Source organism: Lepisma saccharinum, chromosome 18 (genome assembly GCF_977018435.1).
Source record: "Lepisma saccharinum chromosome 18, izLepSacc3.1, whole genome shotgun sequence".
NCBI lineage: Eukaryota > Metazoa > Arthropoda > Insecta > Zygentoma > Lepismatidae > Lepisma > Lepisma saccharinum.
This window is the reverse complement of record NC_139246.1, coordinates 14664648-14683358: the sequence shown is the minus strand read 5'-3', so window position 1 is coordinate 14683358 and position 18711 is coordinate 14664648. Positions and strand designations below refer to the sequence as shown.

General features: G+C 38.7%; 2 protein-coding genes across 5 annotated transcripts in view; both read right to left on the bottom strand.

Annotated features, from left to right (window-relative positions):
- Positions 1 to 1070: 1070 nt before the first annotated feature.
- Positions 1071 to 10435, bottom strand: LOC146001863 (waprin-Phi2-like). Of its 3 annotated transcripts, XM_083139571.1 has the most exons (5): positions 10303 to 10435; positions 7113 to 7181; positions 3980 to 4117; positions 2809 to 2955; positions 1079 to 1414 (listed from the first exon to the last, which is right to left on the bottom strand). In XM_083139571.1, exons 1-5 carry the CDS (start codon positions 10304 to 10306, stop codon positions 1272 to 1274), a joined length of 501 nt encoding a protein of 166 aa, XP_082995697.1. In that variant the 5' UTR covers positions 10307 to 10435; the 3' UTR covers positions 1079 to 1271. The 3 variants fall into 3 exon arrangements, with proteins under 3 accessions (XP_082995700.1, XP_082995698.1, XP_082995697.1); XM_083139574.1 differs by lacking the exon at positions 2809 to 2955 and having other exon boundaries at positions 1071 to 1414; XM_083139572.1 differs by lacking the exon at positions 3980 to 4117 and having other exon boundaries at positions 1078 to 1414.
- Positions 10436 to 13185: 2750 nt separating this feature from the next.
- LOC146001862 (uncharacterized) overlaps positions 13186 to 18711 on the bottom strand; it is a 16390-nt gene continuing 10864 nt past the window's right edge. Inside the window, exons 1-2 of one of the 2 annotated variants that reach the window (XM_083139569.1) lie at positions 16427 to 16505; positions 13186 to 14449 (exon numbers count right to left, since the gene is read on the bottom strand). In XM_083139569.1, the coding sequence (XP_082995695.1) occupies positions 13259 to 14449; positions 16427 to 16495 (1260 nt within the window). In that variant the 5' untranslated portion in view covers positions 16496 to 16505 and the 3' untranslated portion in view covers positions 13186 to 13258. Of the gene's footprint in view, positions 14450 to 16426; positions 16506 to 18711 lie in introns of those variants that run through there. The other variant, XM_083139570.1, reaches the window with a different exon arrangement.

The window sequence follows — 18711 nt, the reverse complement described above, 5'->3', positions numbered from 1 at the left end:
CCAATTGGGGCTGGATATATTCTTATTGCATTGATTACAATATTTTTGATTTGGCATTTTTATTGTTGTTTATTATATAAAATTTCTTGGGATCCAAATCAAAATTCTATGCTTAATAAAAAAATATCAGTTGGGTTCAGCAGTGTGTTTTGTATATTTAGTGTGTGTGTGTGTGTATGTGTGTGAATATTTTTGGCTTTGGTATTTATATAAAATTTCTTGGGGTTCAAATCAAAACTCTATACTTAATAAAAAATATCAGTTGGGTTCAACAATGTGCTTTGTGTGTGTGTGTGTGTGTGTGGGTGTGTGTGTGTGTGTGGGGGGGCTTAGTTTTAGGTGTGGGCAAAAAAAATATCAAGAGGGGCATATTTTTGACAGGATTATGGACAACAATCTGACAGAAGTGCCTTTTATAAGTGTAGGCAAATCAATCTGAGGGGGGTCATACTTTCTCAGGAACTTCCCGAGGGCATTTTTACAAAAATCTTGGATTAGACGGGGTGCTACACTTGAGCAAAAAACTCATATGGGCATGTTGAGCTTGTTTTAAGTGTGGCCAATTCTGCTTGAGGGGGGCTCATCATTTGTACACTGTAGTTTCGGGCATTTTTACAAAAATCTTGGATTAGACGGGGTGCTACACTTGAGCAAAAAACTCATATGGGCATGTTGAGCTAGGTTTAAGTGTAGCCAAATCTGCTTGAGGGGGGCTCATCATTTGTACGCTATAAGTGCGCTGGTTATAGTATCAATTACACTACTAATTATTAATAATAATATATCAATATAAGATTTAGGGTAAATATCTACATGTAGTACAAAACAATATCCTGCGTTATATCTTTAATTTTACCTGGAAAAATTACAAGATTTTCTTGTACTGTATTTAAACAACTATCTAAGGTTCTTTGCAAGTAAATATTTTGCAGAGTGTATCATTATACCTGGAAAATTAGAACAACTACCCTTTCTTGAACAAAAATTACATTGAGGAAATAGCATTCTACAGAATGTCATTATAGGAAAAAGAAAAAAGTTCAAAGTACAAGGCAATATTATAGTTTATTTCAACAATGATTAAATTACATATTTTACAGGTGTCTTGTAATTTTTAGTAATCTTAATGCAACTATACGAACAAATATTAACTTGCAAAATCTACTTCCCGAACGCGCTAATATAATATTTATAACATTATACATAAATAGTGCATATATTCGTGAAATATAATATTATAATCACAGCAGAACTAGACGATTATGCAGCATTTATCTTCTTGGAATCTGACATGTACGTCCGCACCCATTGCTACAACATTTCTGTACACCGGGACACGAGTTGTCGGATCGGCACGCATCAATGCAGATCCCAAATTGACCTGGTCGCACCCGGGGACAGGAACCTGCTTTAACTGAAATAAATAGTATGTAATGTAATAACCATCCTATGGCAAGAGAAACATTTTCCTGACATTCTTGCGGTATACGTGATACGGGGCTTAAGACCGTACGTGGAAAGGGGGAGAAAATCAGAATGGGTTTGCACAAGACCTTAACTCACAGAAACGATATATACAGGGTGTTTCCCTACAACACGGACAAACTTTCACAGCTTGTAAAGGATATCAAGACGAACAACTTTTCTCAATATGCTCGTTGATGGTTCGTCTCGACACTACGGACTCTCGAGAAAGGCAAATTCTTATCCACTATGCTTGATTGATTGATTTAGTTTATTTTACTTCGCGTTTTGTGCCTCTTGGCTAATTTGCGAAGATGGGAATGAGTGATGAAATGATGAAATTGATGAATGGACATTCAGAAACATCCAAGCCCGAGCGGGATTCGAACCCGGGACCCCTAGCTTTGCAGCGCGATGAGCTAACCACTCCGCCACAGGGTCCGGCTTATCCACTATGCATTGCATGCAGTACAGGTTCACTATTACAACCTAAAGTTAAACCCCGTACCAGCTAACTGTAGACCAGGCGAACGAGAACAAGTCTCTGCGCAAGTAGTGACGCGAGACGGCTCCACCAATGGGCAGTGAGAGAAACTGGATTGCGTAATGGGGGTCGGGAGTTACCCGATTTCCCTGCTTCGCTCTGTCAGCGTTGCAAACTTGAAAGCGACAATGCCGTACGCACATGGCAAACGGACCGTATTTTTGTCTCCAGATCCGTACGCTTGGTTTACGAATTTCTTAGGGAAATATTAGGGATAAAACTGCAAGTGCAAATTTTGATAAGCGGTGCATTTAGCGTACGGACTAAGGTCAGGACCGTACGGTTGGCAACACTGCGCTTTCACTACTCGATTCCCCTCCTCCTCCTCTGCCGCTATGCATGGTTCTGCTCTATAGTTAGCTGATACAGGGTATAGACTTCCTGACGGAAAAAACGATGCCCTTCTTTGATGCAAAAAAAGAAGAAATCGGATATGTTGCACGGGACTGAACGGTGATACCTCCATGATTTGAGGATGAGGAGTTAAATCACAAGATCTTACCGTGACAGCAGCTTTTCAGGTGAAATTCGGAGGACGCCGTGGAGAAATTGGTTAAGGCACCGGATTTATAGAAAAAATCACAGGGCTATCACATATTCGATTCCCGCCACTTGCAAAAAGAAAATTCACACTAGACAATTCATAATGCCCAATTAACATCGCATAATTTTCAAACCCTGATGAAGAGTGTAAAGTTTGGTCTCCAAAGGCAGATCTCACGAAAAGAAAATCTCATAAGTTGTTACCAGGAAGCCTTCAACTCAACGAACAAATTAATAGACCCTGTCTCATTTATTACCTCCGCCACTAGAAGGAGCTTCGCACGTCGTTCCACACCCATTGCTGCAGCATTTGAGGTTCCCCCGGCAGTCACCGTCACTGGAACACTCCGAGATGCAGATGCCTCCTTGTCCTGGCAGCACAGCAGGACACGAACCAGGCTTCACTGAAAAGACTCTTCATATGAGTGAGTGCTGATGCTCCAAGAGACAAGAAAAGGAACTTCAGAAATGCATTCCTCTGATGAAATTCATATCAATATACTACAATGTTTGTGAAACTTCTATTTCTTGTCAGTTCTCTCAAGTCGAGAAGGTTGAAGAAAACATGGTTTCCATATAGTGCATGGCATGCTTTGAAGAATAACCGTCCAAGGATCTGAAATTACTAAAATAACTTCAATTTCACAAAATGCTGAACTCTTTCCTGCTTCAGGATTATCCCTGTCAAAATCGTATTTTATGTCTACAAAGCAAGATGTGAGAAGGATCTCCAATATCAATGAGCACCTGAATTTTTAGTTTTTTGTTCCCCTTTGAGGGAACAAACACACACAGACAAACACACATATTTGTGTGAGAATGTATTTTTAAAGCGAGCTAGTTTTGCTGCATGTACGAGGGTAGTTTGAAAAGTAAGTAAACCGAAACAGAGATGGCAGCACCATAATCGAAATCGATACACGGTCGATAAGTTTTATCCTTCAAACGAGCCCTTGCAGAGTTTCAGCCCAGTGCGTTGTGAGGTTATTGTTTACAAAATGAATCCTCCTGGTCTGCAAAATAGCCGTTTGCAGCATGGATCACTTCATCGTTATCGGAAAATCGTTCTCCGAGCCATCTTTGAGGTTAGGGAACAAATGGAAATCAGAGGTAGCTAGATCGGGCTAATAGGGTGGATGATCAAACAATTCGAATTTAAGTTCATGGAAACCATTGAGGTGTAAACAGGTGCATTGCCATGGTGGTTTTGTACATGATTTTTTAAAGCGCTTGCACATTAATCTACATCGCGTGATCAAACAATAAGCTCACAACGCACTTGACTCAAACTCTGCAAGGGTTCGTTTGAAGGACCAAACTTATCGACCGTGCATCGATTTTGATTAGGGTGCAGCCATCTCTGCTTGTTTACCTTACTTTTCAAACTACCCTCGTATTTTAACAATACAATATTTCTGATACACTAACCACCAGTGTTGGCGCGAACGCAGTTAGGAACTGGACAACAGGGAGACCTTACACATGTCACCCGCTGACTAACACACCGCTGACCTCTTGGGCACTGAAACCTCAAGCAAGGGTCTAAGCAGCTCCCGCTTCCCCCTGCTAAAATGTAGAATCAAGTGTAAGAACATCGGAACACAAAAAAAATAAAAATATAAAAATCTCATAATTCTTGGAAGATAATTTAAATTAACACCTTTTCAGAAATGGAAGTAAATATATTTTATTAAAGTATTACAATAGAAAGTTTTTAAAATGTCATTCACAACTATTAAAAAAGAGTCGAGACATTCCTTTTTTTTTTAATCCATGTCACCATACAAGCAATTAATATCTCATTCCATGTGAATAAATGCAAACTTACCACAGAGAACCTGGTTACCTTCAGAGAAGAAGATACACGAGAGAAGCAATATGAAAAATGAGTTATAGCAGGACAATTATCACACTCTATTTTTAAAGTTAACCTTGGACATTGCACAAGAGGATTTTTTTTTCTGATAGCCAATGATTTCCAGTATAAATGTGAGTGTAGGAAATGGAACGATGGATATTCGAAACACTGTGCAGAAGGGTTTGATGGTGAGTTCCATCAAGTGTTGACATAGACCATAGGCGTAACTTAGCGAGGGCAAGAGAGATCTTAGGGACAAGTTAGAAGATCTAAGAAGCAAGGTAATGTAGAATAAGATTTGTGATTTCGCAAACTTCACAGTTACTTAGAAATAATCCTCAACGCTATTTCTTATGAGATGGAAAATTTTCGAATGTCTTCCTCCAAAAGTTAAGCCTCAAATCTGATTCTGCCTCTTCAAAATTAGGCCCCAAGTTGTCTGCCTCCTCAAAATTAGGCCCCAAGTTAAGCGCATGACATAGACTAATGTAGAGCATTACCTTGTGTACAGAAACGCAATATGAGCAATGAGGAAAATAACAGGATATATGCAAGTCCGGGAGGAACCAGGATGTTTGAAGTTACATCATAAGCAATAACCTTCTGCAACAGGATTTCCAACAAGGTCTACGAGATAAGATAAATCCCCTGATAGACATGATCCTGGGTAGAATTGTTCTTTTGGTTTGAGTTGGTGCTTAAAGTGGAATCCAAACCACTATGTGCCTCCACCGGGTATCGAACCCGGGACCCCTTGAATACAAGGCAGAATTGTTCTTTAGCAAACCCAGGGGAATGTTGATAGGTTCATATTTTTAATATTTTTGTACTGTTGATGTCATGATAACTCGTTGATTCTATTGTAAGTTACTGAAGTTTAAATATAAAAATAAAAATCAGTGTGTTTGATTTAATACAAATAAATTGAGTGTGTAATACAATAGCAAGAAAAGCATATCAAGCATACAGCTATACCAACACAATAATTCCCCTAAGGAGCTGTAGACGAAGGGCTCAGAGGCACGACAAAGGAGGAAACGAGACGAGAAAACAATTGACGGTGCATTTTAGTTTGCGAGTTTGCCGGGGGCATTCTTATCTCGGTTAGGCTGTAGCTGTGGACCGAAACGGTATGAGTCATCCCAGAGGAAGGAAATCAACGAGAGGACAAAATGAAATAAGAACGAAAGGATATAGAGAACAGAGGAAGAAAAGAAAATCAGAGGAAAAATGAAATAAGAAAGAAAATGGTAGGGAACAGCGGAAGAAAAGCAAATCTATGAGAGGAAAAAATGAAATAAGAAAGAAAGGAGATAGAGAACAGAGGAAGAAAAGCAAATCTATGAGAGGAAAAATAAATAAGAAAGAAAGGAGATAGAGAATAGACGAAGAAAAGCAAATCAATGAGAGGAAAAAATTAAATAAGAAAGACAGGAGATAGAGAACAGAAGAAGAAAATAAAATCAATGAGAGGAAAAAATTCAATGAAAAAGAAAGGAGATAGAGAACAGAGGATGAGAAGCAAATCAATGAGAGGAAAATGAAATAAGAAAGAAAGGAGATAGAGAACAGAGAAAGAAAAGCAAATCAATGAGAGGAAAAATAAATAAGAAAGAAAGGAGATAGAGAACATAGAAAGAAAAGGAAATCAATGAGAGGAAAAAATGTAATAAGAAAGAAAGGAGATAGAGAACATAGAAAGAAAAGCAAATCAATGAGAGGAAAATGAAATAAGAAAGAAATGAGATAGAGAAGAGAGGAAGAAAAGCTAAAAATATAGAAACAATGGGGGAAAGAGAGCGCTAGGTAAACAGATGAAGTAAGAAAGAGACCGAGAGAGAGAAAGAGAGAGAGAGAGAGATGGGAGGGGGAGACAATTATAGCAATTGATAGAGAAAAGAGATAGAGAAGAAAGATAGAGTAACTTTAAATGAAACAAAAAATAATATAGAATGGTACTGTGTAGTACCGGTAGTTGATTAGAACACCAGAGTTGTAGCAAAATCACAGGTCTCTCGAAGGCTCCACTAGCAAAAGGAAATTGTTCGTTTGAAGGCAAGACAAAGGGTGCTTTGACTGATTCATTTGCTTTATTTTACTTCGCCTTTTGTGCCACTTTTGGCTAATTTGCGATGGGAATGAGTGATGACATGTTGGAAATTAATGGACACTCACAAACGTCCATTCCCAAGCCGGAATTCGAACCCGGGACCCCTGGACAAGAAGTACTCTCTCAAAACGTAGTGTCAGAATAGGAACAGTATTAGAGGAAGTAGACAATACAGGATTTGCAATAACATTACATACTAATTACGAACTAGTGTCACTAAGGTTCAGAAAATTATGATTTTTTTTCTGGTATTTGAAAGTTATTTATGTTCAAATGTTTTGTAGTATCTCAACTGAAGTTATTTGGTTTCATAGTTTGAGAATTGTTTGCAACAAAGACTAAAGTGGCACCACCAAGGCTGAAACTATAGCAACCTTACGGCAGTACCATTTCACAGTCTTGCCTTGTAATCAAGGGGTTCCGGGTTCGATACCCGGTGGAGGCCCAAGTGGTTCGGATCCCACTTTAAACTGTAGGTCCAGTCCCGATTAGCCTTACTGTGCAAAAAGTGGACTTAAAACAACAACTCAAACCAAACCATTTCACAGTCGAATTAATGGACAATGTGCTCATTGTAGCTATCGAATGCTTACCTCCTTGCGCACTTGCTTGTGATATCACAATGACTACAATGAACAGTGAAAAGATCATTGTCATCTTTCCTGCAGATAAAGAAAACAATGCATTAGTATTGTTACCATTTTGATGTGCAAAAAAAAATAAATCATGTTGTATTGCTATTCCTTAATATCAGTCGTTTGTGTATTCTTTTGTTCATCTCCTTACGTTAATAGCCCGACCCTGTGGCCGAGTGGTTAGCACATCGCGCTGCGACGCCAAGGGCCCCGGGTTCGAATCCCGGTCGGGCTTGGTTGTTTGTGAATGTCCATTCATCAATTTCATCATTTCATCACTCATCCCCATCTTCGCAAATTAGCCAAGAGGCATAAAACGCGAAGTAAAATACACTAAATCAAATCAAATCAAAACCCTTACGTTAATAGCGAGTGGTACGCTGGCGGTTGAAGATTACGCCGATATGCGCAGAGGGCGACATAAAAAGATTTTTTTAAGAGGACAATGAAGTCAGAATATTCAACGGAGATAAATATTTTGTAAATATTACTTAGAATAAGGTGTAATACATAGTTAATAACTGTTACTTTTTTTTCAAGTTTACTGATAAAGCGTAGTTAATTTTTTTTCTACTGAGAACATACTGAACAATGAACGTCTCTCTTCTTATACTTTTAGGCTTATATTCTCACTGCTGCTGGAATTTTCTATTTCCGAAGGTAGTAGTAATAGTACTTTTAAAGATGTTCTTGAGACACTTGGAACTGAAATATCCTTAAATATGATAAACTTTTCTTTAATCAGAAATGCAAACTACGAATCTATCAAACTACGAATATATAATATAACCTATATTATTTTTAATGGGTTTTCTTTGTTTCATCATTTCAAAATTTGTAGGGTGTAAATATCACAATGGTCCTCCTCCATGACCGTGCGGTCAAAGGCGCTATACTTTGGATTCTGACTGCAGGACGGCATAGGTTCGAGTCCACCTGGGTTCTCGGCCTCTGTATGGGACCGGTGGCAACCCACCATCGTGAGGAAATTTGGGAGCTACGAGTGAGTAGCGTAACCCGCTCTCGGAAATCTCCTATAACGGGTGAGGATTCGACGTGCTGACCCCACGTCACTCTATTAGTGCTTTAAGATCTTCACACCTCTAGGTAGGATTGTGGAAGAGAGATTATTATTATTATTGTTAAATATCACAATGATTGATTGATTTCCTTTGTTTTACTTCGCTTTTGTGCCACTTTTGGCTAATTTGTGAAGATGGGAATGAGTGATGATATGATGAATGGACACCCACAAACATCCATGCCCAGGCCGGGATTCAAACCCGGGACCCCTGGCTTCGTAGCACGCTATGCTAACCATTTCACGACGGAGGTCGACTATCCGCCACGGGGGCCGGCGTAAATAACACAAATCACAAACCATTGCACAAGAAGAAAATACCCAAGAACGTGCATATAATGTCGGTGCTTCGTACTGAGGGAGGGAAAGGGGCACCAATCCTCAATCCTGACTAGGGCACCAAAATATCTAGCTGCTGACGACGTCACTGCTCAAAGCTGACAACGCCTTGGTTCGATTCCAAGTGAGGCTAAGGTCGATTCTCGATTGAACCAAGACCATCTTGAGGTTCAGGCCGCAGCGCTCAGTCAAGACGTCATCATCTGGAGGCGATCGTCTGAACGCTGTAAACCCATTGTCGTATTTTTATCGTATAGAATTAAGGTATATTTATTTCTTTTATGATGTTAAATTTTGACATTTACCCTCCCGATGAATATAGTTAGAAGATAATAGTAGAATATTGAATATTTACACCAAAATTCAGGAAGTCACTATGGCCATCACAAAATTTCCTACCATAGCACAAAGAAAGAGTTGTGACAATAACTTAAGTTTCAACATTTTCATTGAAAAAACAAAAACAGATTAATATTTCCATCTTAGCATTCATTTGGAATATTTCCTTACACTGTGTTTACACTCTGTTAATAAAATCGTGAAGAATTTTAGTGAATTATGAAACATTATCACTGATTTCATAATCAAAATTACGAACATCGAAGCCAGTAGCGGCTCGTGCCTAAAATAACAGGTGAAGAAGTATATTTATAGGCAATGAAAACAAATAGTAAGTGCCAGTGCCCCCCCCCCCCCAATTTAAAACGTCTTTTTTGTCTTCATCCGTCCATCTGGAAAATGGTGTCTGCAACAAATTACACACTAAGTCATTTACTGGGTTCATTGTAGAAACCACAGCTCAACACATGAACACAACACACGATAGGAAACGCGAAACACACACGCGGAACAAGATCTCGCGAGAACGCGAAGATTTTGCCACAAGCACTGGATGCGATGTTTTCTCCGACGAGAGAACTGCTTCATCTAGAAGGCGACACCTGTTGAAGGCCATCGCTAGGTGACGTCACCGTTGCCATGACAACCGGCTAAGTTTTCCGCAACCTAGCGGTGTTTGCTCTTGGGTTGGGACGAACTCAATACGTGCGTAGCGCCGAGCGGCGTGTTATTTGAGTATTATCGTGTGCGTTCTGCTGGGAAATAGTTTAATTTAACAAGCAAATGAAAAATGTCAATATTAATTTGAAAATTAGGTGAAAACATCTGCACTTGTTGCACTTGGCCAGCCGCCACTGATCGAAGCTTCACAAAGACAAAATATAAAATAACAATTCACATGAAACAATTTTATAAAATTTACTACACTTGTAGTTCATATTAACATAGCTAATAAAATGCTTTCTGTGTAAAAGCATTTGTGTTGAAACATAAGTAATATAAATCTTGGATAATTTTACACACCAATATTTCATCAAAGTTCTTGTTATACATCGTACCCTTGTATTTGAATTCATAGCATATCTTCTTCCATTAGCTTCCGATTAGCCTAAAGAATCATAAAAACGGAGTAAAATACGAATGTAAATATATACATGTATTAATTTGGCCCAGTTGTATAACTTTATTTCATTAAGCATATTTTGAAACTGAACATATTCACTAAAGAAGTCCAACATTGATTCCCAAGAAACAACTCAAACATGGCGGCTATCTCGCCTTCAGTTGCTGACGCTTAGTCACGTGACCAGAGCAAGCCATCAGGCTTTCAGATTGAGAAGGTAATGATTGAACATTCTGTACAAACTGACACAACAACCGATTACTTACCCATGATTAAGTTTCCTGAAGTTTTGAGGTAGAAAAGTTGACAACTTTACGTGAAGCACTAACGGAATATGTTGATATGACACCTATATAAAGGAATAGACCACTTCCTCATTGGTCCCCTTGTAAAGCTTTTGTTTTCTTCCGGTTATAAACGGAGGATATCCCGCCTTGGCAATTCAGGGGGAAATTTTTCGCAACTTTCCAGCTCGTGCTGGAGAAAGTGTTTAAGGTAATGACATTGATTGTTGACGTACGATACTAAGATGATAAAATATCATTGTTCTAATTCTAGTTATTCTGTGTTGGTCCCGAGCTACTGGGTGAATTAATGACGGTACAAAATCTGTCGCATTGATTGCGTCAACAGGCCAATAACTTGCTTTTTGTCTTTTTGGACGTTCTTCTGGCAATTTGGCCTTGAACTTGGTTTACTGGATGTGTGCGTGACTTTCGCAGTATGTTACCTTTTCCTTGTTGGTTCAAGGGCTACTTTTTGTTTATAGCAGCGGTAGAAACGTGACCAAAGAGAGAAAATGTTGGAAAAGAGTTAAGATTATTAAATTCATATTATTGTCAGTTTGGAAGAAAATAAATCTAAAAAATCCTTTGCCCCGTTCGTTCACGATCCTACCTATGGCCGAGCCGATACCACTTGGAACAGATACCGATACTTGAGAATTGCAATAATTAAAATTCGTTCAAAATATTGATCAATATTGATTGTTGTGTACATAATCTTCTCCAATCACATGGTGGCGCACGAAATGATACCTCATTTGCTTTTGTTTTTTATTTCTTTCGGATCTGAGAAGAGGAATCACGTCATGTGCGTCATCAGCAGTTGCAGTAGTCGTTGGAAAAGTCGCGTGATGAAACGTGAAGCGTAATTCATGATTCTGCCGCTAGGGGGTTAGAGTAGACAACATGGCGGACAAGAAGACTTACAACGCAACAGCGATCATCAACTGTGCTAATTTTTGCTTAAACAAAAAGCATTGTTGTCATTCAGAGGCGTTTTCCTGCACATTTCCACACTCTGTGAGCCCCCTCTAGAAAAACGATCCACAATGGAAGGAACAGTATTGGAATCGAACCGTCCCAAACCTGTGCAGTCGCCTGAGAATATTGAAGCTGTTCGAGTCCCTATGTGCAAGAGTCCCGGTAAATCGGCTAGGAAAGCAGCAATAAGACGCTCTGTTCAACGGATTCTTAAAAAATTATCTCCATATGTATCCTTACAAGATTAACGTGGTGCAAAACCTCACAAATTAACACAAACAGCAGAGAATGGCCTTCGTTCATTGGGCTGAGGATAACAACGCAATACTGAAAAACGTTTGTTTTCTGATGAGGCACACTTTCATTTGGATGGTGTGGTTAACAAACAAAATGTGCACTTTTGAGCAACTGAGAATCCACGAGTGATTCATAAAAAAATTATCGAAGTTTGCAGTGAAATTACGGAACTTGCGTTCCGTAGGCTAACTGGTAACATTGGTGTTCGCTTGACTTAGATTAACAGTAACAACAACGGTCATATCGAGCATGTATTGCAGTAGTACATTTTTCCAAAGTGTAACCTTTCATGTGATATATGTTTCATCGAAAGATTCTTTATAATATAGTTTTATAGCCAAGAACAAAATAGGGTATCATATCATGCGCCACCAGTTATATGCATCAGTTTACCAATAAATTTGCTTCAGAATGTTATCACCCCCCCCCCCCCATTTCATAGCTGCAAGATAAACTTGGCAACGCTACATCACATGCTCTGACGTCACACTACGTAATCTCGAGACCTCGTATCCGAGCATGGAGAATCGCTCGATCACTTGGTCTCGGAGTTAGGTAGTAAAGCTATCCACACACTGGGGAAAATTCTACTGCAGTTAAGTTTTTCAATTAAACTATGAATTAATCATAGTCCGTGTTAGTCTATATATCGGTCATTAGGGCTAAAAATAAACTACTTAAAATGAGGGTTTTATTATTTTTTTCTCAAATGAAACAAACATAGCTTTCTTTATGGCCGATAATATTTCGTGTGGTAATGTAAAGAATTAATTTCGTCTATTCAACACATACACACTCAATTTAGGTGCCAAGTCAAGGTTCTTTGGTTGTAATAAACTTGAAATTGAAAAGATATACATGTATTTGCTTGTAATTTATAATTATTTACTGAGGTCTATTGCTCTCACTACTAGCTACGTAGTTGTATGACTCCAGGAAAATGGGGGCCCAGTCAAACTATCCACTGCGTCGTACGATGTTATCACGTAATTTGCTTCCTATATAGAGGCAGTGTTGCCAACTCACCGATAAGAAAACTTTTTTTAAAATCTGAAATTATGCTAAATACTACTACATGGTACTAGAATCTGTTATTATTATTAGTAATAGTAAATAAATTCACAACTTATTATTATTTTCGGATGATTGACATTTTAAGTTAAACTTACTCATCCACTTTGGAGTTTTGAACTTGCATTACTAATTATTTACTATAATTAACTTACAATGGGAATTTCTCTCATAAAATTATGTGTTTTGCTTGAACCAATGAAATGGGTTGAACATTGTACTTGAAATAGTTTGAGAAAATGAATCGAATACAAACAGCGGTTGGCTTGTTTTAATTGTGACCCTCAACTTTCTATCAGTTTCCGGCTATAACACCCCTCATATATATATAATTTTAATTTGGTCCTGAGTCTGAGGAAGAGCCTCAAACGTTGAAATGTCACCTGTTGTTCTTTTCTTTACTGAAATAAAGACTGCCTTGATCACCATACTTAGTGGGTTTTTTTCTTTCTAAAATTAAAAGTATACTTGATCTGTAATTCATATTGGCTAAGTTACAGTGATTTATTTCTTTACAATAGCCTGATATTAAAACTGAAAACAGCGTTACTTCTCTCAGCCAGGAAGTAAATGTGAACAGTGGGATGTCTTACAAAAGTATAGAGTCATTATCAGTCTTATCTGCGAGAGGTGTAGAGAAAAGCAGGTTCGTCACCTTTTCCGTGACGAAATCCTTAATATCTTTCGTCGCAGTCTCCATAGTTTCGGAATACATGTCCACCTTCTCTGAAATATCCTCCTGATTGACGTCTCCACTAGCTATGGCAGATGTGGCAGCGTTGATCTGGTACTCAAAGCCTTCCTGTATAGTGACCATGCTGCTCACGACGATCTTCTTAAACTTGACATAGTCGATGTGTAACAACCCACGCGCAGCGCTGGTCTTCATCTTGATATTGTCCAAACCTTTGCTGATCTTCTCCCTAATGGTCGTGGTGAGCATGGCACACTGACTCTTCATGGAGTCTCTCACCTGCTGCACGTACTTTGCAAGCTGAGAGAGTTGGTCCTGAGATTTTGCATCCAAAATGAACTTCCTGTCCTCAACTTGGTTCCTGATTTTCGTGACGAATGCCTCGACTTCCTGGCTCGTGGTTTCAGACTTCTCGAACAAGGAGTTCACAGCGAGCTTCAGCATTTCAGTCGCTTCCTCCGTGTTGCTCTGTATCGTGTCGAGCTGTTCTTTCAGCTGATACTCGCTCTCTTCTAGTATAGACTCCACGTAGGCTGCCGAGTCCTTCACTAGATCTTTCTTGATGTACGTCTCGTCTTCTTTGTTCAAGGCAGTCTCAATCTGGTCCTGTGCCTCGTCAAACACCTGCTTGAAGTTTGTTAAAGAGTCCTTCAGCCTGCTGGCTATCTCGTGACCGCTCAGCGACGTCACGCTGGTGAGATTCGCCATCGTTGAGGTCACATGGTCGTCGATCATCTCGTCGAGCCTGACCTGCAAGGTCTTGACAAGTTCCTCCCAATTTTTCATCTGGTCGTGAGCGCAGTTGGCGTACACCTGCACGTCAATGTCGCCGTGTCTCATCAGCCGGTCCGTCACAGCGCAAGCGGTGCGTATCTTGTGACGCACCCGCTCGCTGTACTTCCACAGTCCCTGGCTGAGGTCGTTCTTGGTGTCTTCTGAGAAGGTAACGCAGGTGGCCAGCAGGTCGTCGACCAACTTTATGCACAGATTGCCAAGGTTGTCGGAGGTTCTCTCCAGACGGCGGACACTGTTGAACATGCTATCGACGATGAAATCCTCCTTCGGTGTGATCAATTCTTCCAATACCTTCAAGCAAAGGGAAGTGGGTTTAACACCAACTTAAACAATATCTGAGACAATCTACATGGATCTCGCGGGAGTTGAAACATGGCGGCTTGGATTTAGGGCAACCCTGACTGAGAGGGGATTCTCTTGGGTGTAGAAATTCTGTGTCTGTATCCGGAACAGGATAAAATGGGACCTTTCAAATACAGCAAAAATCGACAATGTCGAGATGAAATGCATGGATATTATGGATGTCCATTGGACGACCATGGTATATGAAGTCCTGAATAATCATAGGATCTCAAATCCTGGATATCTATTGGACATACATCCAGTCTTGGATTGCCATAGGATCTCCAATCCTGAACATCTATGCGATTTCTCATCCTGGATATCCATGAGATCTCCAATGCTTGATATCGATGGGATCTCCCATGCTAGATATCCATGTGATCTTCAATGCTGAATATCCATGTGATCTTCAATGCTGGATATCAATGGGATCTTCAATGCTGGATATGCATGGGATATGTGGTATATATCCACATGTTATTAAAAAATTGACATAAATGTATCTAGAAATTCAGCTATATGATACGACTCAAATATACTGATGCAGTCTTAAATCATGACTTGCAAACATCACCAGAAGGCATAAGAGCGTCGTTCATAATCGAGTCACGCATATGTGCCAGGTAATAGTTCCTGTGCCAAGAGTCTTTGTCTGTTCGCTCGCCATGACAGTTTTCATTGAAATAGTTTCGGTGCTTACACGTAGTAGTAACGTAATGAATAACCTGAAATTCAGTGCATACCTTGGTTATTATGTATGTGTGTGTGTGTGTGTGTGTGTGTGCGCATATACGTTAAACATTTTTCGGATTTGCAGACGTGTGTGTGTGTGAGAGAGAGAGAGAGATAAAGAGAGAGAGAGAGAGAGAAAGAGATAAAGAAATACTGACACAGTATACAGTGATCGTACATTTATCAACATATGTGTGAGCGAGATCTTTAATATGCGCTAATGTATTCTAGGGGTGTTTCTTTCATATGTAAATAAAATGTGTGAAAAATGACAGGACTATGTACACATTGGGTTCAATTCTAGTAGAGAATACTATCATCACAGATAAAGATATATATCTTTATCTGTGGTATCATTCTGTTATCGCAAATTAAATAAAGATGTCCAGATAACATAACATTCACGTGAATCAAGTAGCACTGATGATAAACACATATCCAAAAATGATGTCCAAAATATAAAAATGATCTACAGAATGTCCAAGACACATCCAAAATGATCCACGGAATATCCAGTAAACATTCTTCCTGAATATCTTATGAATGTCCCTTGGAAGAACATCCACGGAATAAGGAACAGATTTTTGCTTATGTTGGTTCATAGGAGATCAGCAGATTTTTTGGAATTTTGTTTCAGTTCTTGAGGCCAACATTGTGTAAAAACAAAGAAAATAAAAATGGTGATGTACAATTTGCTTGGCAATATTTATGCGTCCCACTGTACATGAAGATATAGACATTTATTTTGAAAGGAACAGAGCCTGGGGTTACATGTCCAAACCTACATCGCATTTTTAAGTTCATTTTTTAACATTAAAGATCAACGAACATTAATTCATAAATATACGGCAAACAAATGAAACAATGTAGTAAATCTAAATAGGCTACAATAACATATCTTATTTCAATTCAATTAATGCACAAATTAATTAAGATGGAATGTACCATTAGAAAGTATATGAACTATGATGGCTGCACTAAATGGGAATCTGAAGTTGCAGAACTGAAGCCATATTGCTAATGTCTTTTATCACGAAGTTGCAATATCTGTACACAGTGATTTTGTTTAATTCAAAACAAGATATGTATTTTTTCACGATTAATGCGAAATGTAATGATAAAACATAGACAATAAAAAATTGCAAATTTTTCCTAATAATGAGGAAATTATCAAGCATATTTGCAAACTTTTACCTTAAAAATTGTAGTCAAAATCTCCCTTAATCCCCACTTGCTTGAAGATCTTAGATTGCTTGGCACCATTATTCCAGACTTTCCTGAAACAACACGCTATCTTAAAATGCCGAATGAAGTATGTTCCAGCCAACTACTCATTTTCGGGGTTGCACCAAAGCATTTCAGTGAAAACATACGATGTTCATATGTGACAATGTTTGTGAAACCATACTGTCAAACAAGCAAAGATCATAATGTACTCTAGTAATGAACAAAGGGAATAGGAAATTATGCTCACTTCTTTGTCCATAATGGTTAATGATATTAATATTATTAATCAAATATTCTGTTGTAAATATGTTGTGTAGTGTGATTTTGAAAAGTAATTATTAAGATAGAACTTGATAAGTTGTTACATGCTGTGTACAATTGATGTATATAAGTTTCCCATGTACAGAAAAGTGTAAATGGCACATAGTTATAAAAGGGACAGGCTATGTTTACCGTCAAACCATTAAAAAAATGTTTGATTTCCAGACACATTAAGGAGAAAATATAATTCTTTTCGGGCATGCTGAGTTTAACGGATGATATTCAGTGAACAATTTCCTCCACAATTCATAGCACCATATTACTGGTAAAGAGATCAGATCTTGCGTTGAAAACATGCCGGGTAAGCATTATGCATATGTTCTTTGCCGAAGTGATTCAAAGTAGTATTACCGTGATCATATGAGGAATGTGCACTCTTTACCTTTTCCGAAGTCATACAGAAATCGTTTGCCGGATTTTTTTTCCCAGGGTACAGTTGGATCTACTAGTATTGCTCGGCAAATTGTCCATGAATATTTTCATTAATTATTTTCTGTTACATCTTCTGTTTTTATGCGATGGATTTTTATGTATGCTAGTGCAGAAGTTGTCAACAGCTTGTTTTGAGTTTTCTTTTAATTCTTGAAGCTTTTATTGGGTCAAATAAAGTGCACGAACATGGTGATGGACAATTTGCACGGTAATGCTCATGTGTCCCACTGTACATTGCGTGATGGCGTCAAGTTCAATATCGTCCATTATTAAAATTCGCAGCAACACAATCAATTTTAATTGCGTTAATTACTTAGCTAACTACAAGGATAAACTAATTACTATTATGTGCTGGAAGACATTTTTAGGGGAGTTAAGTCCAGCTAATAAATTGAGACTTCTAATTATAAAGAGGGCTGTAACAGTGCTTATTATTACGAAAAAGCTAGAAAAAGTACATTCTACGTTAGATTAAAGTAAATGAAAAGAAAGTCAAAGTGAACACTGTTGGCAAACATCTTAGATATTGCCAGAATGCTCTAACAGGTTATTGACATTTTACGGAGGAACTTTTCAATTCTGGGAGCCACCCCCTGAATTCATTACTGACGATAAGCAAAGAACAGAGTGAAAAAAGAAAAGATAGTTACATAAGTGAGAGGCACAAATGTAGAATGAACGAAAAGTAAACAAGAGAGGGGGAGACAGGAAGAAGAGAAATTAGGGCATGAGAGACACACCTAAAGAAAGATACATATAGAAGCGAAACAGAGAGAGAGAGGGTGGATAATGAGAAAGAGAGAGAGAGTCAAGACGATACTAAGTTATCATTAGGGAACGGATTTTAAAGTGTAGCACCTTTCCAAAAATATAGCTGGTTTCACACCGATCGTTTGAGATATGTATTTTAGGTACCGTATCAATCCATAAGATTATATTTTATTTAAAGCCTCTCCGATGCTTCATGTTGACCAGGGCATTCACTTGTTTATCTCAGTTGTCTCAACATCTGTGGTATGTAAATAATGCACAGTGTTGTGTTTTGCAAACTTCCTGATGTATTCAGGATATAGGAAGTTCCATCAGGCTATGGAGTCAGCTGTTTGTAATAGAGGTAGTAAAAATCACGATTCGGCATGGAGGAAGGTCTCCATGGCCTGGGTGATATAGAGCTGAGACGGACTGAGAAGGGACTGACTTTTGATTGGGATTGAGGAGAGAGAGGAGCTTGGAGAAAGGAGTTGAGGGAAAGTGAGGCGAGGCCTGGTCAACGAGCAACGAAGCCTAGAGAGGACTTAGTTTATTTTATTCTTCGAAATTGTCTTCATTCGTCAGATAGACAGGTAATTATCCTAACCCAGCCATGAGTCAGGTTCAAAGGCTCATAAAACCCAATGAGTGACCATTGTCTTTTCTCATTGTTAAGCTGTTTAATTTTAGTTGTGCCTTTCGCACTGCTAAGCGTTTAACTTGTCATGTTAATGACAAGTGCTCTCATC

What these genes read in the sequence shown, in the direction of transcription:
- LOC146001863 (XM_083139571.1), bottom strand. An exon ending in ACAAGCAAGTGCGCAAGGAG is followed by an intron (nt 4,118 to 7,112) that starts GTAAGCATTCGA and finishes TCTACATTTTAG; the next exon opens with CAGGGGGAAGCGGGAGCTGC. An exon ending in CGTTCGCGCCAACACTGGTG is followed by an intron (nt 2,956 to 3,979) that starts GTTAGTGTATCA and finishes GAGTCTTTTCAG; the next exon opens with TGAAGCCTGGTTCGTGTCCT.